We start from the raw sequence: 24,374 nt of genomic DNA, 5'->3' as shown, positions 1-24,374 counted from the left end.
CATGGACTGCTTTCTCAACGGGGAGAGAATTCCGAAGCCTGAAGTGCAGAGAGACTCGGGAGTTCTCATCCAGGATTCTCTCAAAACCAAACTCTCACGGTTGAGTCAGCGGTTAGGACGCCCCAACGGCATTTATTCGGAGAGGACTTGAACGTAAAAGCGGGGATGTAATTCCGAGGCTCCGTAAGGCTCTGGTCAGACCACATTCGGAGTATTGTGCCCAGGTTTTGGGCCCCAATCCCTCAGGAAGGACGGACTGGCCCCTGGAGTGGGCTCAGAGGCGGTTCGCGAGAATGGGCCCAGGAACCAGCAGCTTAACCCATGAGGCATGTTTGAGGACTCTGGGTTTATACTCGATGGGGTTTAGAAGGAAGGGGGGTGGGGGCGGGGGGGATTTAATTGAAACATAGGGAACGGCCTGGACAGAGTGGATGTTGGGAAGGGGGTTTCCATTGGGAGGAGAGAGTGGGACCCAAGGGCACAGCCTTAGAGGAAAGGGAAGACCCATTAGAACAGAGATAACAGGGTCAGGTCATTGAGTCTATTTAGATTAGATTAGATTCCCTACAGCGTGGAAACAGGCCCTTCGACCCAACCAGTCCACACCGACCCTCCGAAGAGTAACCCACCCATTTCCTTCTGACTGACGCACTTAACACTACGGGGACAATTTAGCACGGGCCAATCCCACCCTGACCTGCAGAACTTCGGACTGTGGGAGGAAACCGGAGCACCCGGAGAAAACCCACGCAGACACGGGGAGAACGTGCAGACTCCACCCAGTCACACACGTTGCCTGGGGCTGGGATCGAACCGGGGACCCTGGTGAGGTGAGGCAGCAAGTGCTAACCACTGAGCCACCGCGCTGGCAAAATTGGAGACAGATAGATTCTTCAATATCCAGGGGACCAAGGGTTATGGGGAGCAAGCAGGCAAAGGGGGGTGAGAAACCTATCCACCATGATTGAATGGTGGAGCAGGCTGGACGGGCTGAATGGCCTAATTCCTGCTCCTTTGTCTCATGGTCTCACCCTCCTCCGAACTGGAATCGATGAGGTGTTGAGGACGAAGCTGTGAGGTGAATGGTTTTCTGCAGAATGGAGAAAGGGTAACGGGGAGACACCCCCGGGGACGGACAGGGGAGCTGAAGATAAACCACTGCTGCTAGTTTTGGAACCTCTTGAGTTTGCAAATTAGGGCCATCCATTCAGGTCAGGGCCAATCCACCCTAACCTGCACATCCCTGGGCACTACGGGACAATTTAGCACGGCCAATCCACCCTAACCTGCACATCCCTGGGCACTACGGGGACAATTTAGCACGGCCAATCCACCCTAACCTGCACATCCCTGGGCACTACGGGACAATTTAGCACGGCCAATCCACCCTAACCTGCACATCCCTGGGCACTACGGGACAATTTAGCACGGCCAACCCACCCTAACCTGCACATCCCTGGGCACTACGGGGACAATTTAGCACGGCCAATCCACCCTAACCTGCACATCCCTGGGCACTACGGGGACAATTTAGCACGGCCAATCCACCCTGACCTGCACATCCCTGGGCACTACGGGGACAATTTAGCACGGCCAACCCTCCCTGACCTGCACATCCCTGGGCACTACGGGGACAATTTAGCACGGCCAATCCACCCTGACCTGCACATCCCTGGGCACTACGGGGACAATTTAGCACGGCCAATCCACCCTGACCTGCACATCCCTGGGCACTACGGGGACAATTTAGCACGGCCAATCCACCCTAACCTGCACATCCCTGGGCACTACAGGGACAATTTAGCACGGCCAATCCACCCTAACCTGCACATCCCTGGGCACTACGGGACAATTTAGCACGGCCAATCCACCCTAACCTGCACATCCCTGGGCACTACGGGACAATTTAGCACGGCCAATCCACCCTAACCTGCACATCCCTGGGCACTACGGGACAATTTAGCACGGCCAATCCACCCTAACCCGCACATCCCTGGGCACTACGGGGACAATTTAGCACGGCCAATCCACCCTAACCTGCACATCCCTGGGCACTACGGGACAATTTAGCATGACCAATCCACCCTAACCCGCACGTCCCTGGGCACTACAGGGACAATTTAGCACGGCCAATCCACCCTAACCTGCACATCCCTGGGCACTACGGGACAATTTAGCATGACCAATCCACCCTAACCTGCACATCCCTGGGCACTACAGGGACAATTTAGCACGGCCAATCCACCCTAACCTGCACATCCCTGGGCACTTTAGGAATTTGATGATAACGAGGCCTGGTTGACAGATACACACAGGAGCGTTGAACAGCGAGGAAGCGGGGGCATTGTCAGGGCCTGGCGGTGAAGTCCTCTGCGGAGATATTCCAGTCTGACTCCCTCTCCACGCCGATGGTCAGCCTGAGGCCTGTGTAGTATTTGCCGATCTGAAGCCTGGATTGTATCCGGGCCTGTCCGCGGTTGGGCGCACGGACGGCTTCAGTGTCCGAGGCTGGCCGTTGTGCAATTGTCTCGTTATTCCCCGGAACCATTCGCGGTCGGGCTGCGACCTTGTCTGGCTGAGACAGCGGTTACCCCTCAGTCCCCGTCATCCCACACAGGGCCGCGTGTGCCACCACGACACGCCGAGGGGCCTTACCGGTTTGAAAACCCTGAGAGGGTTCTGATAACACGCGGAGGAGATTCGCTTCGGTCCCACATCGGACATGAGCTCTTGAAACAGCAGGCTGGAGGGGCTGAATGGCCTCCTGTTCCTGTGTAACAGGCTGGAGGACGAGGAGGGGCTGAATGGCCTCCTGTTCCCGTGTAACAGGCTGGAGGAGGGGCTGAATGGCCTCCTGTTCTTGTGTAACAGACTTGGGGAGGAGGGGCTGAATGGCCTCCTGTTCCCGTGTAACAGGCTGGTGGACGAGGAGGGGCTGAATGGCCTCCTGTTCCCATGTAACAGGCTGGAGGAGGGGCTGAATGGCCTCCTGTTCCTGTGTAACAGGCTGGGGGAGGAGGGGCTGAATGGCCTCCTGTTCCTGTGTAACAGGCTGGAGGAGGAGGGGCTGAATGGCCTCCTGTCCCTGTGTAACAGGCTGGAGGAGGAGGGACTGAATGGCCTCCTGTTCCTGTGTAACAGGCTGGAGGAGGAGGGGCTGAATGGCCTCCTGTCCCTGTGTAACAGGCTGGAGGAGGAGGGACTGAATGGCCTCCTGTTCTTGTGTAACAGGCTGGAGGAGGAGGGGCTGAATGGCCTCCTGTTCTTGTGTAACAGGCTGGAGGAGGGAGGGGCTGAATGGCCTCCTGTTCTTGTGTAACAGACTGGGGGAGGAGGGGCTGAATGGCTTCCTGTTCCTGCGTAACAGGTTTGAGTTGGGGTGGAGCTGACCTGCCTCCTGCTATCCCTGCTGTTGAGGGGCTGAATGGCTTCCAGCTCCTGCTGTAGAACAGTGGAGGGGGCTGAATGGCCTCCATTTTCTGTGTAACAGGTTGGAAGAGGGAGAGAGACTGAATGTCCTCCTGTTCCTGTGTAACAGGCTGGATGGGGAGAATGGCCTCCTGACCAGTCTCCTGCTATCCCCACTGTTGAAGAGGCCAAATGCAGTTGGGTGCGGAGAGATGGGGGAAAGCTTCCTGATCGGCTGGGTGGGAGAGGGGCTGAATGGCCTCACTGCTTGAGGACCCGCGTACACCCTTCATCACTTCACGTCACTACAGAGAGAGAGAACGAGAGACACCAAGAGAGACAGAGACGCAGAGAGACACACAGAGAGAGAGACACACACACAAAGAGAGAGAGAGACATAGAGAGAGACAGAGACACAGAGAGAGAGACAGAGAGAGAGACAGAGAGAGAGACAGAGTGAGAGAGACACAGAGAGAGAGACACACACAAAGAGAGAGAGAGACATAGAGAGAGATAGAGACGCGGAGAGAGACAGAGACACAGACAGAGACACAGACAGAGACAGAGAGAGAGACAGAGTGAGAGAGACACAGAGAGAGAGAGAGACAGAGAGACACACAGAGAGACACAGAGAGAGACAGACACAGAGAAACAGTGAGAGAGAGACAGACAGAGACACAGAAACACAGAGACAGATTGAGAGAGACAGACACAGAGTAAGAGAGAGAGACACAGAGAGAGAGTCACAGATAGAGAGAGCGAGAGAGAGACAGAGAGAGAGAGACAGAGAGAGAGAGAGACAGAGAGAGAGAGAGAGAGAAAGACAGAGACAGAGAGAAAAAGACAGACAGAGAGAGAGAGACAGAGAGAGAGAGACAGACAGAAACAGAGAGAGAGACAGAGAGCGAGGGAGAGACAGAGAGAGAGACAGGGAGAGAGAGACAGGGAGAGAGAGACAGGGAGAGAGAGAGAGACAGAGAGAGATGCAGCACAAACACAAGCAGCCAGTCTCCTGGAACAAAAGGCTTTTATTTCAGCTAACCCGTCGCTCCGTGGGGAGAGAGGTGGTGTGTGGGGGGAGGACACATGCACTCGTGATGTCCCGTGGGTAGGAACGGGGGTAAACACCTCTGAGCTCCCCCCCAAGCCCCTCGCGAACCCAAGGGGCTGTAATCCAGGCACCGATTCGAGCTGCACACCCCACCCCCCCCCAACTCCCCCACACACAGCGCCACTTGCTTCCCCCTATCGGAGGGGAGCGAGGGCAGATACAGAGCTTGGACGACCGACGATCCGAGGTTGCGACTTTGCGCTCGCAAAGTCTGAAGCACCAGGCACTTCACAGACTGGGCTCAGTCGTGCAGCCACCAAACAGCAGTGCAAATCAGTGAGAACGCAACATGGACAACTGAACTCTGTGTAATCTTGCATCCTGGCGATAAACTCCACGGCCTCTCCCCTTAGCCTGTCACCGCTCCTCTGTGTTTCGGTTCGAACCGTCCAAATTTGACTACCCCCACCCCCCCCCTCGCCAAAGAAACGATTAAAGGCACGAGAATGCTCTGGAGACACGATCAAGCTCCATGATGTATCGCCACGGAAAGGCACTTTGAGGCCCTTCCCCACCCCCCCCCCACCCCGAGGGGGGATGGGGTGGGGGGGGGGTGGGGGGGGGGGGAAGAAAGGGGAGTTGCTCTCTCTCTCTCTGTCTCTGTCTCCCCAACCGCTCCCCCCCTCTGCCAAAACCCGCGACCCCCTCCAACCCGCTGCTCGCCCCCCCCCCCCCCGATGTGTGACGTACAAGTCAGCGTAGCCCTCCCCCAGCGCGTGACTCCATCCCATACCCGGAGTTGACAAAGGTGCACGGGGAAAGGGGGAGGAAGGTGTTGCTGAGGGGGTGGTGGGAGGGGGGGCAACAGGGCAGTTTCCGGGCCGGGGGAAGATCGGATCCCGATGCCCCCGTGCGACAGAAGGCGGGGGGAGTGGAGGGGGCGGGGAGGTCAAGGGGCAAGCGTACCTCATCCATCCTCAGTGGCCTGAGACGGGAGTGGAAGGGGAGTTCCAAATCCGTTTCCCCTACCCCATCCCATCCCACGGATTTTCACCCTGAGGGCGTGACAGGCCGCTTCCCCCAACCCCCCACCCGCCCCCCCCCCCCAGGCCGCACATTTCTGCACCAGCCCCGCCTGGCCTTCCGTCCTCTCGACGCCGCGCCTCCCTATAATCGCACGGAAACTCGAATGGGCCGCGGCTTAGCCTGCGCTGCCCACAAAGGGAATGCTCCCCCCCCCCCACCCCGCAGTGCCCTGCCCGCACCGACGGGCATCTCATGATCACAGCTGCGGGCAGGATTGGGGCGCAGCGGGCTGGCCGTGGGAGCCTGGAGGCCTGGCTACGCACCTCTGACCCTTGGGTTCCGACATAGAACGCTCCAACGCAGTGCGGGGGCCCCCTTCGGCCCTCGACATTGCGCCAACCCCGCACGGCCTCGAGCAACATCTTGCCAACGAAGGCTCACTTCCCCCTGTCTTCACCCGCTTCCCCCCCTCCCCACCATCACCCCTCTTCCCCTCTACCCCCACACCAATACTTCCAAAACTTCCAGTAGACGGGTTGGAGTCAATTCCTGGAGATTACCTCCCTCGAAGACCAATTCCCCAGACGCATAAGATCCCATATCTATCTGATACACAATTGGACGGGTACTGGGGGGGGAGGGGGGGGGGAAGAGGGGGAGCAAGATTCCTGGCCAATCCCATGGGATTAACGCTTGGCCAACCCTTTTCCCAATAATCGCCAATATTTTTCCCAAAAAATAATTCAATTCCAACCGCTTTCAAATAATTTGATCCTCTAATGTTCCTGTTTTCACTGCCAGAAAATTAGGAACGGGAACGATCTTCCTTCCTGTTGCCAAAGATGGAGAAAGCAGCCAAAACTCCAAGTCCCCAGTTCTGCCTGAATTGTCCCTTTTTATATAAATTAGAAACAGCATCTATCTGATATTCGATAACATAAATAACATGATCAGGAGGGAGTGTACGATGAAAGGGTCCCCAGCTCACAATGAGGAGACGGACCCTTCATATTTGTAACTCGAGGGTCAGGCTTCAAGCAATTGTTAGGCCCGATCACTGTCGCTGAAGGAGTGGATGCTGCGCAGAGGTTCCTGAGGAGGGAGAGGAACCGAGGAGGACTGAGGGAGTAGGAGAGGGAGGGACAAGGACGAGAGAGGAGGGCGGAGGAGACAGAGCGAGAGAGGGACTGAGACTGAGAGAGAGAGAGTGGGGGGGGGAGAATTGGGGTAGGGCAGGTGTGAAGGGGAGCAGGAGGTAGAGTGGGATGGGGAACGAATCCAAGGGGATAGGGTTAGGGCTACGGGATGCCGTGGGGAAAACAGGCTGGCAGAGGCATCAGGATACAGGGATACGAGGGTAACATTGGGATTGGGATTGGGACCAGGGTACCATGGCAACGAGGGTGACAGAGCGATTGGGATTAGGACTAGGATACCATGGCAACCAGGGTAACAGAGGGATTGGGATTGGGATTGGGACCAGGATACCATGGCAACGAGGGTAACAGAGGGATTGGGATTGGGACCAGGATACCATGGCAACGAAGGGAACAGAGGGATTGGGATTGGGACCGGGATACTATGGTAACAAGGCTAACAGATCAATTGGGTTTGGGATACAGGGATACCACGGGAATGAGTGTATCAGAGGGATTGAGATTGGGAGTGGGATTAGGATACAGGGATGTCATGGGAACGGGGCACCAGAGGGATTGGGATTGGAATTGGGATACAGGGATACCAAGGCAACAAGGCAAACAGAGGAATTGGATTTCGGACTAGGATATCATGGGAACGGGGTGAACAGAGGGATTGGGATTGGGATAGGGATACAGGTTGCCACGGGGAACCGGGTGAAAAAGCATCAGGATTGGGAACGCAGCAGAGGGCTGACGACGGAATGGCTTCCCGGGCTTTTCCCCCTCAGAGCCAGGACGGGAATTTTGAGGCAGCTCCGGCATTCCCGATGGCCTGTCCCGCTCCCCCTTGTGAACGGCCACGTTAGGTGTCCACGGTATCTGGGAAAAGAGCAGAAAGAGAGCAGGAGGTCAGAGGGCAGGCAAACCGCTAGAACCTTCCGGAATCAGCACATACCGACACACAGGCAAAGCATCACACGCCAGATCTGTCCACATCCGCATTAGGAAGGAGTGCAAACGCGTGTACAATTGGAAGGAAAAAGGAAATTCACAGGACATGGGATATCAACATAAAATAATCAGCACCGACTCCCTATCCCCATCCCCTCCTCCAGCCCCTACACCCCTTCCCTATCCCCGTCCCCTCCTCCAGCCCCTACACCCCCTCCCTATCTCTGTCCCCTCCTCCAGCCCCTACACCCCCTCCCTATCCCCGTCCCCTCCTCCAGCCCCTACACCCCCTCCCTATCCCCGTCCCCACCTCCAGCCCCTACACCCCCTCCCTATCTCCGTCCCCTCCTCCAGCCCCTACACCCCCTCCCTATCCCCGTCCCCTCCTCCAGCCCCTACACCCCCTCCCTATCCCCGTCCCCTCCTCCAGCCCCCTACACCCCCTCCCTATCTCCGTCCCCTCCTCCAGCCCCTTACACCCCCTCCCTATCCCCGTCCCCTCCTCCAGCCCCTACACCCCCTCCCTATCCCCGTCCCCTCCTCCAGCCCCTACACCCCCTCCCTATCCCCGTCCCCTCCTCCAGCCCCTACATCCCCTCCCTATCCCCGTCCCCTCCTCCAGCCCCCTACACCCCCTCCCTATCCCCGTCCCCTCCTCCAGCCCCTACACCCCCTCCCTATCCCCGTCCCCACCTCCAGCCCCTACACCCCCTCCCTATCTCCGTCCCCTCCTCCAGCCCCTACACCCCCTCCCTATCCCCGTCCCCTCCTCCAGCCCCTACACCCCCTCCCTATCCCCGTCCCCTCCTCCAGCCCCCTACACCCCCTCCCTATCCCCGTCCCCTCCTCCAGCCCCTACACCCCCTCCCTATCCCCGTCCCCTCCTCCAGCCCCCTACACCCCCTCCCTATCCCCGTCCCCTCCTCCAGCCCCCTACACCCCCTCCCTATCCCCGTCCCCTCCTCCAGCCCCTACACCCCCTCCCTATCCCCGTCCCCTCCAGCCCCTACACCCCCTCCCTATCCCCGTCCCCTCCTCCAGCCCCTACACCCCCTCCCTATCCCCGTCCCCTCCTCCAGCCCCCTACACCCCCTCTCTATCCCCGTCCCCTCCTCCAGCCCCCTACACCCCCTCCCTATCCCCGTCCCCTCCTCCAGCCCCCTACACCCCCTCCCTATCCCCGTCCCCTCCTCCAGCCCCTACACCCCCTCCCTATCCCCGTCCCCACCTCCAGCCCCTACACCCCCTCCCTATCTCCGTCCCCTCCTCCAGCCCCTACACCCCCTCCCTATCCCCATCCCCTCCTCCAGCCCCTACACCCCCTCCCTATCCCCATCCCCTCCTCCAGCCCCCTACACCCCCTCCCTATCCCCGTCCCCTCCTCCAGCCCCTACACCCCCTCCCTATCCCCGTCCCCTCCTCCAGCCCCTACACCCCCTCCCTATCCCCGTCCCCTCCTCCAGCCCCTACACCCCCTCCCTATCCCCGTCCCCTCCTCCAGCCCCTACACTCCCACCCTATCCCCGTCCCCTCCTCCAGCCCCTACACCCCCTCCCTATCCCCGTCCCCTCCTCCAGCCCCTACATCCCCTCCCTATCTCCGTCCCCTCCTCCAGCCCCTACACCCTCTCCCTATCTCCGTCCCCTCCTCCAGCCCCTACACCCCCTCCCTATCTCCGTCCCCTCCTCCAGCCCCTACATCCCCTCCCTATCCCAGTCCCCTCCTCCAGCCCCTACACCCCCTCCCTATCCCCGTCCCCTCCTCCAGCCCCCTACACCCCCTCCCTATCTCCGTCCCCTCTTCCAGCCCCTACACCCCCTCCCTATCTCCGTCCCCTCCTCCAGCCCCTACACCCACTCCCTATCCCCGTCCCCTCCTCCAGCCCCTACACCCGCTCCCTATCTCCGTCCCCTCCTCCAGCCCCTACACCCCCTCCCTATCTCCGTCCCCTCCTCCAGCCCCTACACCCCCTCCCTATCTCCGTCCCCTCCTCCAGCCCCTACACCCCCTCCCTATCTCCGTCCCCTCCTCCAGCCCCTACACCCCCTCCCTATCTCCATCCCCTCCTCCAGCCCCCTACACCCCCTCCCTATCCCCGTTCCCTCCTCCAGCCCCTACACCCCATCCCTATCCCCGTCCCCTCCTCCAGCCCCTACACCCCCTCCCTATCCCCGTCCCCTCCTCCAGCCCCCTACACCCCCTCCCTATCTCCGACCCCTCCTCCAGCCCCCTACACCCCCTCCCTATCTCCGACCCCTCCTCCAGCCCCCTACACCCCCTCCCTATCCCCGTCCCCTCCTCCAGCCCTTACACCCCCTCCCTATCTCCGTCACCTCCACCAGCCCCCTACACCCCCTCCCTAACCCCGTCCCCTCCTCCAGCACCTACACCCCCTCCATATCTCCGTCACCTCCTCCAGCCCCTACACCCCCTCCCTATCCCCTCCTCCAGCCCCTACACCCACTCCCTATCCCCGTCCCCTCCTCCAGCCCCTACACCCACTCCCTATCCCCGTCCCCTCCTCCAGCCCCTACACCCCCTCCCTATCTCCGTCCCCTCCTCCAGCCCCTACACCCCCTCCCTATCCCCGTCCCCTCCTCGAGCCCCTACACCCGCTCCCTATCTCCGTCCCCTCCTCCAGCCCCTACACCCCCTCCCTATCTCCATCCCCTCCTCCAGCCCCTACACCTCCTCCCTATCTCCATCCCCTCCTCCAGCCCCCTACACCCCCTCCCTATCCCCGTCCCCTCCTCCAGCCCCTACACCCCCTCCCTAACTCCGTCCCCTCCTCCAGCCCCTACACCCCCTCCCTATCTCCATCCCCTCCTCCAGCCCCTACACCCCCTCCCTATCTCCGTCCCCTCCTCCAGCCCCTACACCCCCTCCCTATTCCCGTCCCCTCCTCCAGCCCCTACACCCCCTCCCTATCTCCATCCCCTCCTCCAGCCCCCTACACCCCCTCCCTTCCTCCAGCCCCTACACCCCCTCCCTATCTCCGTCACCTCCTCCAGCCCCCTACAACCCCTCCCTATCCCCGTCCCCTCCTCCAGCACCTACACACCCTCCCTATCTCTGTCACCTCCTCCAGCCCCTACACCCCCTCCCTATCTCCGTCCCCTCCTCCAGCCCCTACACCCCCTATCTCCGTCACCTCCTCCAGCCCCTACACCCCCTCCCTATCTCTGTCCCCTCCTCCAGCCCCTACACCCCCTCCCTATCCCCGTCCCCTCCTCCAGCCCCTACACCCCCTCCCTATCTCCGTCCCCTCCTCCAGCCCCTTACACCCCCTCCCTATCCCCGTCCCCTCCTCCAGCCCCTACACCCCCTCCCTATCTCCGTCCCCTCCTCTAGCCCCTACACCCCCTCCCTATCTCCATCCCCTCCTCCAGCCCCTACACCCCCTCCCTATCTCCATCCCCTCCTCCAGCCCCCTACACTCCCTCCCTATCCCCGTCCCCTCCTCCAGCCCCTACACCCCCTCCCTATCCCCGTCCCCTCCTCCAGCCCCTACACCCCCTCCCTATCCCCGTCCCCTCCTCCAGCCCCCTACACCCCCTCCCTATCCCCGTCCCCTCCTCCAGCCCCTACACCCCCTCCTCCAGCCCCTACACCCCCTCCCTATCCCCGTCCCCTCCTCCAGCCCCTACACCCCCTCCCTATCTCCGTCCCCTCCTCCAGCCCCTACACCCTCTCCCTATCTCCGTCCCCTCCTCCAGCCCCTACACCCCCTCCCTATCTCCGTCCCCTCCTCCAGCCCCTACACCCCCTCCCTATCCCAGTCCCCTCCTCCAGCCCCTACACCCCCTCCCTATCCCCGTCCCCTCCTCCAGCCCCCTACACCCCCTCCCTATCTCCGTCCCCTCCTCCAGCCCCTACACCCCCTCCCTATCTCCGTCCCCTCCTCCAGCCCCTACACCCACTCCCTATCCCCGTCCCCTCCTCCAGCCCCTACACCCGCTCCCTATCTCCGTCCCCTCCTCCAGCCCCTACACCCCCTCCCTATCTCCGTCCCCTCCTCCAGCCCCTACACCCCCTCCCTATCTCCGTCCCCTCCTCCAGCCCCTACACCCCCTCCCTATCTCCGTCCCCTCCTCCAGCCCCTACACCCGCTCCCTATCTCCGTCCCCTCCTCCAGCCCCTACACCCCCTCCCTATCTCCGTCCCCTCCTCCAGCCCCTACACCCGCTCCCTATCTCCGTCCCCTCCTCCAGCCCCTACACCCCCTCCCTATCTCTGTCCCCTCCTCCAGCCCCTACACCCCCTCCCTATCCCCGTCCCCTCCTCCAGCCCCTACACCCCCTCCCTATCTCCGTCTCCTCCTCCAGCCCCTACACCCCCTCCCTATCTCCGTCACCTCCTCCAGCCCCTACACCCCCTCCCTATCCCCGTCCCCTCCTCCAGCCCCTACACCCGCTCCCTATCTCCGTCCCCTCCTCCAGCCCCTTACACCCCCTCCCTATCCCCGTTCCCTCCTCCAGCCCCTACAACCCATCCCTATCCCCGTCCCCTCCTCCAGCCCCTACACCCCCTCCCTATCCCCGTCCCCTCCTCCAGCCCCCTACACCCCCTCCCTATCTCCGACCCCTCCTCCAGCCCCCTACACCCCTTCCCTATCCCCGTCCCCTCCTCCAGCCCCTACACCCCCTCCCTATCTCCGTCCCCTCCTCCAGCCCCTACACCCCTCCCTATCTCCGTCACCTCCACCAGCCCCCTACACCCCCTCCCTATCACCGTCCCCTCCTCCAGCACCTACACCCCCTCCATATCTCCGTCCCCTCCTCCAGCCCCTACACCCCCTCCCTATCTCCATCCCCTCCTCCAGCCCCTACACCCCCTCCCTATCTCCATCCCCTCCTCCAGCCCCCTACACCCCCTCCCTATCCCCGTCCCCTCCTCCAGCCCCTACACCCCCTCCCTATCTCCGTCACCTCCTCCAGCCCCCTACACCCCCTCCCTATCCCCGTCCCCTCCGCCAGCACCTACACACCCTCCCTATCTCTGTCACCTCCTCCAGCCCCTACACCCCCTCCCTATCTCCGTCCCCTCCTCCAGCCCCTACACCCCCTATCTCCGTCACCTCCTCCAGCCCCTACACCCCCTCCCTATCTCTGTCCCCTCCTCCAGCCCCTACACCCCCTCCCTATCCCCGTCCCCTCCTCCAGCCCCTACACCCCCTCCCTATCTCCGTCCCCTCCTCCAGCCCCTTACACCCCCTCCCTATCCCCGTCCCCTCCTCCAGCCCCTACACCCCCTCCCTATCTCCGTCCCCTCCTCTAGCCCCTACACCCCCTCCCTATCTCCATCCCCTCCTCCAGCCCCTACACCCCCTCCCTATCTCCATCCCCTCCTCCAGCCCCCTACACCCCCTATCTCCGTCACCTCCTCCAGCCCCTACACCCCCTCCCTATCTCTGTCCCCTCCTCCAGCCCCTACACCCCCTCCCTATCCCCGTCCCCTCCTCCAGCCCCTACACCCCCTCCCTATCTCCGTCCCCTCCTCCAGCCCCTACACCCCCTCCCTATCCCCGTCCCCTCCTCCAGCCCCTACACCCCCTCCCTATCTCCGTCCCCTCCTCCAGCCGCTACACCCCCTCCCTATCCCCGTCCCCTCCTCCAGCCCCTACACCCCCTCCCTATCCCCGTCCCCTCCTCCAGCCCCTACACCCCCTCCTCCAGCCCCTACACCCCCTCCCTATCCCCGTCCCCTCCTCCAGCCCCTACACCCCCTCCACCAGCCCCTACACCCCCTCCCTATCCCCGTCCCCTCCTCCAGCCCCTACACCCCCTCCCTATCTCCGTCCCCTCCTCCAGCCCCTACACCCCCTCCCTATCCCCGTCCCCTCCTCCAGCCCCCTACACCCCCTCCCTATCCCCGTCCCCTCCTCCAGCCCCCTACACCCCCTCCCTATCCCCGTCCCCTCCTCCAGCCCCTACACCCCCTCCCTATCTCCGTCCCCTCCTCCAGCCCCTACACCCCCTCCCTATCTCCGTCCCCTCCTCCAGCCCCTACACTCCCTCCCTATCTCCGTCCCCTCCTCCAGCCCCCTACACCCCCTCCCTATCTCCGTCCCCTCCTCCAGCCCCTACGTCCCCTCCCTATCTCCGTCCCCTCCTCCAGCCCCTACACTCCCTCCCTATCCCCGTCCCCTCCTCCAGCCCCTACACCCCCTCCCTATCCCCGTCCCCTCCACCAGCCCCTACACCCCCTCCCTATCCCCGTCCCCTCCTCCAGCCCCCTACACCCCCTCCCTATCCCCGTCCCCTCCTCCAGCCCCTACAACCCCTCCCTATCCCCGTCCCCTCCTCCAGCCCCTACACCCCCTTCCTATCCCCGTCCCCTCCTCCAGCCCCCGACACCCCCTCCCTATCCCCGTCCCCTCCTCCAGCCCCTACACCCCCTTCCTATCCCCGTCCCCTCCTCCAGCCCCTACACCCCCTCCCTATCCCCGTCCCCTCCTCCAGCCCCCTACACCCCCTCCCTATCCCCGTCCCCTCCTCCAGCCCCTACACCCCCTCCCTATCCCCGTCCCCTCCTCCAGCCCCCTACACCCCCTCCCTATCTCCGTCCCCTCCTCCAGCCCCTACACCCCCTCCCTATCCCCGTCCCCTCCTCCAGCCCCCTACACCCCCTCCCTATCTCCGTCCCCTCCTCCAGCCCCCTACACCCCCTCCCTATCCCCGTCCCCTCCTCCAGCCCCTACACCCCCTCCCTATCCCCGTCCCCTCCTCCAGCCCCCTACACCCCCTCCCTATCTCCGTCCCCTCCTCCAGCCCCTACACCCACTCCCTATCCCCGTCCCCTCCTCCAGCCCCTAGACCCCCTCCCTATCCCCGTCCCCTCCTCCAGCCCCTACACCCCCTCCCTATCTCCGTCACCTCCTCCAGCCCCCTACACCCCCTCCCTATCTCCGTCCCCTCCTCCAGCCCCCTACACCCCCTCCCTATCCCCGTCCCCTCCTCCAGCCCCTACACCCCCTCCCTATCCCCGTCCCCTCCTCCAGCCCCCTACACCCCCTCCCTATCTCCGTCCCCTCCTCCAGCCCCTACACCCACTCCCTATCCCCGTCCCCTCCTCCAGCCCCTAGACCCCCTCCCTATCCCCGTCCCCTCCTCCAGCCCCTACACCCCCTCCCTATCCCCGTCCCCTCCTCCAGCCCCTACACCCCCTCCCTATCTCCATCCCCTCCTCCAGCCCCTACACCCCCTCCCTATCTCCATCCCCTCCTCCAGCCCCTACACCCCCTCCCTATCTCCGTCACCTCCTCCAGCCCCTACACCCCCTCCCTATCCCCGTCCCCTCCTCCAGCCCCTACACCCCCTCCCTATCTTCGTCCCCTCCTCCAGCCCCTACCCCCCCTCCCTATCCCCGTCCCCTCCTCCAGCCCCTACACCCCCTCCCTATCCCCGTCCCCTCCTCCAGCCCCCTACACCCTCTCCCTATCCCCGTCCCCTCCTCCAGCCCCCTACACCCCCTCCCTATCCCCGTCCCCTCCTCCAGCCCCCAACACCCCCTCCCTATCCCCGTCCCCTCCTACAGCCCCCTACACCCCCTCCCTATCTCCGTCCCCTCCTCCAGCCCCTACACCCACTCCCTATCCCCGTCCCCTCCTCCAGCCCCTAGACCCCCTCCCTATCCCCGTCCCCTCCTCCAGCCCCTACACCCCCTCCCTATCTCCGTCACCTCCTCCAGCCCCCTACACCCCCTCCCTATCTCCATCCCCTCCTCCAGCCCCTACACCCCCTCCCTATCTCCATCCCCTCCTCCAGCCCCTACACCCCCTCCCTATCTCCGTCACCTCCTCCTGCCCCTACACCCCCTCCCTATCCCCGTCCCCTCCTCCAGCCCCTACACCCCCTCCCTATCTCCGTCCCCTCCTCCAGCCCCTACACTCCCTCCCTATCTCCGTCCCCTCCTCCAGCCCCTACATCCGTCCCCTCCTCCAGCCCCTACACCCCCTCCCTATCCCCGTCCCCTCCTCCAGCACCTACACTCCCTCCCTATCTCCGTCCCCTCCTCCAGCCCCTACACACCCTCCCTATCTCCGTCCCCTCCTCCAGCCCCTACACCCCCTCCCTATCTCCGTCCCCTCCTCCACTCCCTATCCCCGTCCCCTCCTCTAGCCCCTACACCCCCTCCCTATCTCCGTCACCTCCTCCAGCCCCTACACCCCCTCCCTATCCCCGTCCCCTCCTCCAGCCCCTACACCCCCTCCCTATCTCCGTCCCCACACCCCCTCCCTATCTCCGTCACCTCCTCCAGCCCCTACACCCCCTCCCTATCCCTGTCCCCTCCTCCAGCCCCTACACCCCCTCCCTATCCCTGTCCCCTCCTCCAGCCCCTACACCCCCTCCCTATCCCTGTCCCCTCCTCCAGCCCCTACACCCCCTCCCTATCCCCGTCCCCTCCTCCAGCCCCTACACCCCCTCCCTATCCCCGTCCCCTCCTCCAGCCCCCCACACCCCCTCCCTATCCCCGTCCCCTCCTCCAGCCCCTACACCCCCTCCCTATCCCCGTCCCCTCCTCCAGCCCCTACACCCCCTCCCTATCCCCGTCCCCTCCTCCAGCCCCTACACCCCCTCCCTATCCCCGTCCCCTCCTCCAGCCCCTACACCCCCTCCCTATCTCCGTCCCCTCCTCCAGCCCCCTACACCCCCTCCCTATCCCCGTCCCCTCCTCCAGCTCCTACACCCCCTCCCTATCCCCGTCCCCTCCTCCAGCCCCTACTCTCCCTCCCTATCCCCGTCCCCTCCTCCAGCCCCTACACCCCCTCCCTATCCCCGTCCCCTCCTCCAGCCCCTACACCCCCTCCCTATCTCCGTCCCCTCCTCCAGCCCCCTACACCCCCTCCCTATCTCCGTCCCCTCCTCCAGCCCCTACACCCCCTCCCTATCTCTGTTCCCTCCTCCAGCCCCTACACCCCCTCCCTATCCCCGTCCCCTCCTCCAGCCCCTACACCCCCTCCCTATCCCCGTCCCCTCCTCCAGCCCCTACACCCCCACCCTATCCCCGTCCCCTCTTCCAGCCCCTACACCCCCTCCCTATCCCCGTCCCCTCCTCCAGCCCCTTCACCCCCTCCTTATCCCCGTCCCCTCCTCCAGCCCCTACACCCCCTCCTTATCTCCGTCCTCTCCTCCAGCCCCCTACACCCCTCCTTATCTCCGTCCTCTCCTCCAGCCCCCTACACCCCCTCCCTATCTCCGTCCCCTCCTCCAGCCCCCTACACCCCTTCCCTATCCCCGTCCCCTCCTCCAGCCCCTACACCCCCTCCCTATCCCCGTCCCCTCCTCCAGCCCCCTACACCCCCTCCCTATCCCCGTCCCCTCCTCCAGCCCCCTACACCCCCTCCCTATCCCCGTCCCCTCCTCCAGCCCCTACACCCCCTCCCTATCCCCGTCCCCTCCTCCAGCCCCCTACACCCCCTCCCTATCCCCGTCCCCTCCTCCAGCCCCTACACCCCCTCCCTATCCCCGTCCCCTCCTCCAGCCCCCTACACCCCCTCCCTATCCCCGTCCCCTCCTCCAGCCCCTACACCCACTCCCTATCCCCGTCCCCTCCTCCAGCCCCTACACCCCCTCCCTATCCCCGTCCCCTCCTCCAGCCCCCTACACCCCCTCCCTATCCCCGTCCCCTCCTCCAGCCCCCTACACCCCCTCCCTATCCCCGTCCCCTCCTCCAGCCCCTACACCCCCTCCCTATCCCCGTCCCCTCCTCCAGCCCCCTACACCCCCTCCCTATCCCCGTCCCCTCCTCCAGCCCCCTACACCCCCTCCCTATCCCCGTCCCCTCCTCCAGCCCTCTACAAATCTCTCCAACCCTCAAAGGGCAACATTGCTGGTAAATCTCTCCCCCTCGTGACAACGTAAATCTGCCTCTGCGTTCACCCACCCCCCCACTCCTCAGAGTGTACCCCCACCCCTCTTGTCATGTCAGTTCTTGAGTGATGGACAATACTCTCGCTGCGGGTTGACCAACGTTGGACTCAACTCTCAGACATCTGCTATATCCCCCACCTCACCACCACCCGACGGTGCCCAGTCTGTGCCCGACTCACCCCTGGGAGCTGCTGCGTGCTGCCTGGTCCGAATACTCGGGATGATCAGGTAGGCATCGTACCCAAACAGGGCAGCCGTGATTAATCCGAAGACCTGGAGCCAAGCGGAGAGACTGTGAGAGAGAGAGAGAGAGAGAGAGAAAGTGGGACATACAGAGGGAGAAGGAGAAAATGGGAAAGAGGTAGAAGTCAGGGGGATAGAGGAGGAACTGGAGGAAGAGACAAGGGGAAGGAGAGGGATGGGGCAAAGGGGAGTGAGGGAGACAGCGAGGGACAGACACAGAGGGAGAAGGAGCCGTGATCCATTGCATCACGGAGATTTGGTGCAAATCAGGATCAGCACTGGCCAGCCCAGTCTCTCAGTCACTGGGAACGGGCCCTGTGGGAGGGTCAGTGCTGAGGGAGCAGTGCTGTGGGAGGGTCAGTGCTGAGGGAGCGGGTGCTGTGGGAGGGTCAGTGCTGAGGGAGTGGGTGCTGTGGGAGGGTCAGTGCTGAGGGAGTGGGTGCTGTGGGAGGGTCAGTGCTGAGGGAGCGGGCGCTGTGGGAGGGTCAGCGCTGAGGGAATGGGCGCTGTGGGAGGGTCAGCGCTGAGGGAGTGGGGGCTGTGGGAGGGTCAGTGCTGAGGGTGCGGGCGCTGTGGGAGGGTCAGCGCTGAGGGAGTGGGGGCTGTGGGAGGGTCAGTGCTGAGGGAGTGGGCGCTGTGGGAGGGTCAGCGCTGAGGGAGTGGATGCTGTGGGAGGGTCAGTGCTGAGGGAGTGGGTGCTGTGGGAGGGTCAGTGCTGAGGGAGTGGGCGCTGTGGGAGGGTCAGTGCTGAGGGAGTGGGTGCTGTGGGAGGGTCAGTGCTGAGGGTGCGGGCGCTGTGGGAGGGTCAGCGCTGAGGGAGTGGGAGCTGTGGGAGGGTCAGTGCTGAGGGAGTGGGCACTGAGGGAGGGTCAGTGCTGAGGGAGTGGGCGCTGTGGGAGGGTCAGCGCTGAGGGAGTGGATGCTGTGGGAGGGTCAGTGCTGAGGGAGTGGGCGCTGTGGGAGGGTCAGTGCTGAGGGAGTGGGTGCTGTGGGAGGGTCAGCGCTGAGGGAGTGGGGGCTGTGGGAGGGTCAGTGCTGAGGGAGCGGGTGCTGTGGGAGGGTCAGTGCTGAGGGAGCGGGTGCTGTGGGAGGGTCAGCGCTGAGGGAGTGGGTGCTGTGGGAGGGTCAGTGCTGAGGGAGCGGGTGCTGTGGGAGGGTCAGTGCTGAGGGAGTGGGTGTTGTGGGAGGGTCAGTGTTGAGGGAGTGGGTGCTGTGGGAGGGTCAGTGCTGAGGGAGCGGGTGCTGTGGGAGGGTCAGTGCTGAGGGAGCGGGCGCTGTGGGAGGGTCAGTGCTGAGGGAGCGGGTGCTGTGGGAGGGTCAGTGCTGAGGGAGTGGGTGTTGTGGGAGGGTCAGTGTTGAGGGAGTGGGTGCTGTGGGAGGGTCAGTGCTGAGGGAGCGGGTGCTGTGGGAGGGTCAGTGCTGAGGGAGCGGGCGCTGTTGGAGGGTCAGTGCTGAGGGAGTGGGTGCTGTGGGAGGGTCAGTGCTGAGGGAGTGGGTGCTGTGGGAGGGTCAGTGCTGAGGGAGTGGGTGCTGTGGGAGGGTCAGTGCTGAGGGAGCGGGCGCTGTGGGAGGGTCAGTGCTGAGGGAGTGGGCGCTGTGGGAGGGTCAGTGCTGAGGGAGTGGGTGCTATGGGAGGGTCAGTGCTGAGGGAGTGGGTGCTGTGGGAGGGTCAGTGCTGAGGGAGCGGGCGCTGTGGGAGGGTCAGTGCTGAGGGGATGGGTGCTGTGGGAGGGTCAGCGCTGAGGGAGTGGGGGCTGTGGGAGGGTCAGTGCTGAGGGAGTGGGTGCTGTGGGAGGGTCAGCGCTGAGGGAGTGGGGGCTGTGGGAGGGTCAGCGCTGAGGGAGTGGGGGCTGTGGGAGGGTCAGTGCTGAGGGGATGGGTGCTGTGGTTGGTCAGTGCTGAGGGAATGGGTGCTGTGGGAGGGTCAGCGCTGAGGGAGTGGGGGCTGTGGGAGGGTCAGTGCTGAGGGGATGGGTGCTGTGGGAGGGTCAGCGCTGAGGGAGTGGGGGCTGTGGGAGGGTCAGCGCTGAGGGAGTGGGTGCTGTGGGAGGGTCAGTGCTGAGGGAGTGGGGGCTGTGGGAGGGTCAGTGCTGAGGGAGTGGGGGCTGTGGGAGGGTCAGCGCTGAGGGAGTGGGGGCTGTGGGAGGGTCAGTGCTGAGGGAGTGGGGGCTGTGGGAGGGTCAGCGCTGAGGGAGTGGGCCCTGTGTGAGGGTCAGTGCTGAGGGAGTGGGTGCTGTGGGAGGGTCAGTGCTGAGGGAGTGGGCGCTGTGGGAGGGTCAGTGCTGAGGGAGTGGGTGCTGTGGGAGGGTCAGTGCTGAGGGAGTGGGGGCAGTGGGAGGGTCAGTGCTGAGGGAGCGGGTGCTGAGGGAGGGTCAGTGCTGAGGGAGTGGGTGCTGTGGGAGGGTCAGTGCTGAGGGAGTGCCGCACTATCTGCTTAACTCGGAAGTCTATGCATCCACGTTGTGGAAAAGTTGGGTTGTGTCTGATGCAGGATCTGGAACGCTGGCTGACTGTGCCCGGGATTATCCTCGAAAGCCTTACCCCAGCAGCAATCCGAGGTCCATCGTTGCTGGTGAGAGCGATAATGGAAATGATGGCAAAGACGATCACGGCAATGGCACAGCGGATCAGATCCTGAAACACAACCAGGCAATTCAGGCAAGGGCACTGCTCACTCTCTCACACACACACACACACACTCTCCCTCACTCACACACACACACTCTCCCTCACACACACACACACTCTCCCTCTCACTCACACACACACACACACACTCACTCTCCCTCTCACACACACACACACACACACTCTCCCTCTCTCACACACACACACACACACTCTCCCTCTCTCACACACACACACACACTCTCCCTCTCTCACACACACACTCTCCCCCTCTCACACACACACTCTCCCCCTCTCACACACACACTCTCCCCCTCTCACACACACACTCTCCCCCTCTCACACACACACTCTCCCCCTCTCACACACACACTCTCCCCCTCTCACACACACACTCTCCCCCTCTCACACACACTCTCCCCCTCTCACACACACACACTCTCCCTCTCTCACACACACACACTCTCCCTCTCTCACACACACACACACTCTCCCTCTCTCACACACACACACACTCTCCCTCTCTCACACACACACACACTCTCCCTCTCTCACACACACACACACTCTCCCTCTCTCACACACACACACTCTCCCTCTCTCACACACACACACACTCTCCCTCTCTCACACACACACACACTCTCCCTCTCTCACACACACTCCCTCTCTCACACACACACTCTCCCTCTCTCACACAATCACACACACTCTCCCTTTGACACACACACTCACCCTCTAACACACACACACACACTCTCCCTCTCTCACGCACACACTCTCCCTCTCTCACGCACACACTCTCCCTCTCTCACGCACACACACACACTCACCCCCTAACACACACACACTCTCCCTCTCTCACACACACACTCTCCCTCTCTCACACACGCACACACTCACCCCCTAACACACGCACACACTCATCCTCTCACACACACACACTCTCCCTCTCTCACACACACTCTCCCTCTCTCACACACACTCTCCCTCTCTCACACACACTCTCCCTCTCTCCCTCTCTCACACACACACACACACTCTCCCTCTCTCACACACACACACACACTCTCCCTCTCTCACACACACACAGACACACTCCCTCTCTCACACACACACTCTCTCTCATACACACACACTCTCTCTCACACACACACACTCTCTCTCACACACACACACACTCTCCCTCACTCACACACACACACACTTTCCCTCTCTCTCTCACACACACACTCTCCCTCTCTCTCACACACACACACTCTCCCTCTCACACACACACACTCTCCCTCTCACACACACACACTCTCCCTCTCACACACACACACTCTCCCTCTCACACACACACACACTCTCCCTCTCACACACACACACTCTCCCTCTCACACACACACACTCTCCCTCTCACACACACACTCTCCCTCTCACACACACACTCTCCCTCTCACACACACACTCTCCCTCTCACACACACACTCTCCCTCTCTCACACACACTCTCCCTCTCTCACACACACACACTCTCCCTCACACACACACACACACACTCTCTCCCTCTCTCTCACAAACACACACTCTCCTTCTCTCTCACACACACATACTCTCTCTCTCACACACGCACAACACTCTGTCACACACACAACACTGTCCCTCTCACACACGCACTCCCTCCCTCTCACACGCACAACACTGTCCCCCTCACACACGCACAACACTCCGTCTCTCACACACGCACAACACTCTATCCATCTCTCTCACACACACATTTTGTCACTGAGACTGACACTGACACGTACACACAATCACTGAGACTAACACACACAGTCACTGAGACTGACACTAACACACACACAGTCACTGGGACTGACACTAATACACACACAGTCACTGGGACTGACACTAACACAGAGTCACTGAGACACACAGTCACTGAGACTGACACACACAGTCACTGAGACTGACACTAAACCACATAGTCACTGAGACAGATAGTCACTGAGACTGACAACACACACAGTCACTGAGACACAGAGTCCCTGAGACTGACACTAACATACACAGTCACTGAGACTGACATTAATACACACACAGTCCCTGAGATTGACTCTAACACACACCCAGTCACTGAGACTGACTCTAACACACACACAGTCACTGAGACTGACACTAACACACACACAGTCCCTGAGACTGACACTGATACACACACAGTCACTGGGACTGACACTGATACACACAGAGTCACTGGGACTGACACTAATACACACACAGTCACTGGGACTGACACTAATACACACACAGTCACTGGGACTGACACTAACACACACACAGTCACTGGGACTGACACTAATACACACACAGTCACTGGGACTGACACTAATACACACACAGTCACTGAGACTGACACTAACACACACAGTCACTGAGACTGACACTAACACGCACAGTCACTGGGACTGACACTAATACACACACAGTCACTGAGACTGACACTAATACACACACAGTCACTGAGACTGACACTAATACACACACAGTCACTGAGACTGACACTAACACACACACAGTCACTGGGACTGACACTAACACACACAGTCACTGAGACTGACACTAACACACACACAGTCACTGGGACTGACACTAATACACACACAGTCACTGAGACTGACACTAACACACACACAGTCACTGGGACTGACACTAATACACACACAGTCACTGGGACTGACACTAATACACAGACAGTCACTGGGACTGACACTAATACACAGACAGTCACTGAGACTGACACTAACACACACAGTCACTGGGACTGACACTAACACACACAGTCACTGGGACTGACACTAACACACACAGTCACTGGGACTGACACTAACACACACACAGTCACTGAGACTGACACTAACACACACAGTCACCGAGACTGACACTAACACACACAGTCACCGAGACTGACACTAACACACACAGTCACTGAGACTGACACTAACACACACAGTCACTGAGACTGAAACTAACACACACAGTCACTGAGACTGACACTAACACACACACAGTCACTGGGACTGACACTAACACACACACAGTCACTGGGACTGACACTAACACACACACAGTCACTGGGACTGACACTAATACACACACAGTCACTCAGACTGAGACTAATACACACACAGTCACTGAGACTGACACTAACACACACAGTCACTGAGACTGACACTAATACACACACAGTCACTGAGACTGACACTAATACACACACAGTCACTGGGACTGACACTAATACACACACAGTCACTGAGACTGACACTAACACACACAGTCACTGAGACTGACACTAACACACACTGTCACTGAGACTGACACTAACACACACACAGTCACTGGGACTGACACTAACACACACACAGTCACTGGGACTGACACTAATACACACACAGTCACTGAGACTGACACTAATACACACACAGTCACTGAGACTGACACTAATACACACACAGTCACTGGGACTGCCACTAATACACACACAGTCACTGAGACTGACACTAACACACACAGTCACCGAGACTAACACTAACACACACAGTCACTGAGACTGACACTAATACACACAGTCACTGAAACTGACACTAACACGCACAGTCACTGAGACTGAGACTAATACACACAGTCACTGGGACTGACACCAATACACACACAGTCACTGGGACTGACACCAATACACACACAGTCACGGAGACTGACACTAACACACACAGTCACTGAGACTGACACTAACACACACACAGTCACTGGGACTGACACTAATACACACACAGTCACTGGGACTGACACCAATACACACACAGTCACTGGGAATGACACTAATACACACACACAGTCACTGAGACTGACACTAATACACACACAGTCACTGAGACTGACACTAACACACACACAGTCCCTGAGACTGACACTAACACACACACAGTCCCTGAGACTGACACTAACACACACAGTTACTGAGACTGACTCTAATACACACAGTCACTGAGACTGACACTAATGCACACACAGT

General features: G+C 61.3%; 1 protein-coding gene across 1 annotated transcript in view; it reads right to left on the bottom strand.

Moving 5' to 3' along the window:
- Positions 1-4,418: 4,418 nt before the first annotated feature.
- LOC148134947 (proteolipid protein 2-like) overlaps positions 4,419-24,374 on the bottom strand; it is a gene marked incomplete at its 5' end in the record, with an annotated part of 28,234 nt that continues 8,278 nt past the window's right edge. The window contains 3 exons of the mRNA XM_087985208.1: positions 4,419-7,503; positions 17,627-17,720; positions 20,232-20,324. Coding sequence (XP_087841334.1) covers positions 7,487-7,503; positions 17,627-17,720; positions 20,232-20,324 — 204 coding nt within the window. The remainder of the gene's footprint in view (positions 7,504-17,626; positions 17,721-20,231; positions 20,325-24,374) is intronic.

This window comes from Chiloscyllium plagiosum, unplaced genomic scaffold, assembly GCF_037043375.1.
Source record: "Chiloscyllium plagiosum isolate Xiang-an unplaced genomic scaffold, Cpla_swu_hap1 HiC_scaffold_51, whole genome shotgun sequence".
Lineage (NCBI taxonomy): Eukaryota > Metazoa > Chordata > Chondrichthyes > Orectolobiformes > Hemiscylliidae > Chiloscyllium > Chiloscyllium plagiosum.
The sequence above is the reverse complement of the archived record's forward strand: the minus strand, read 5'-3'. Positions and strand labels throughout refer to the sequence as shown.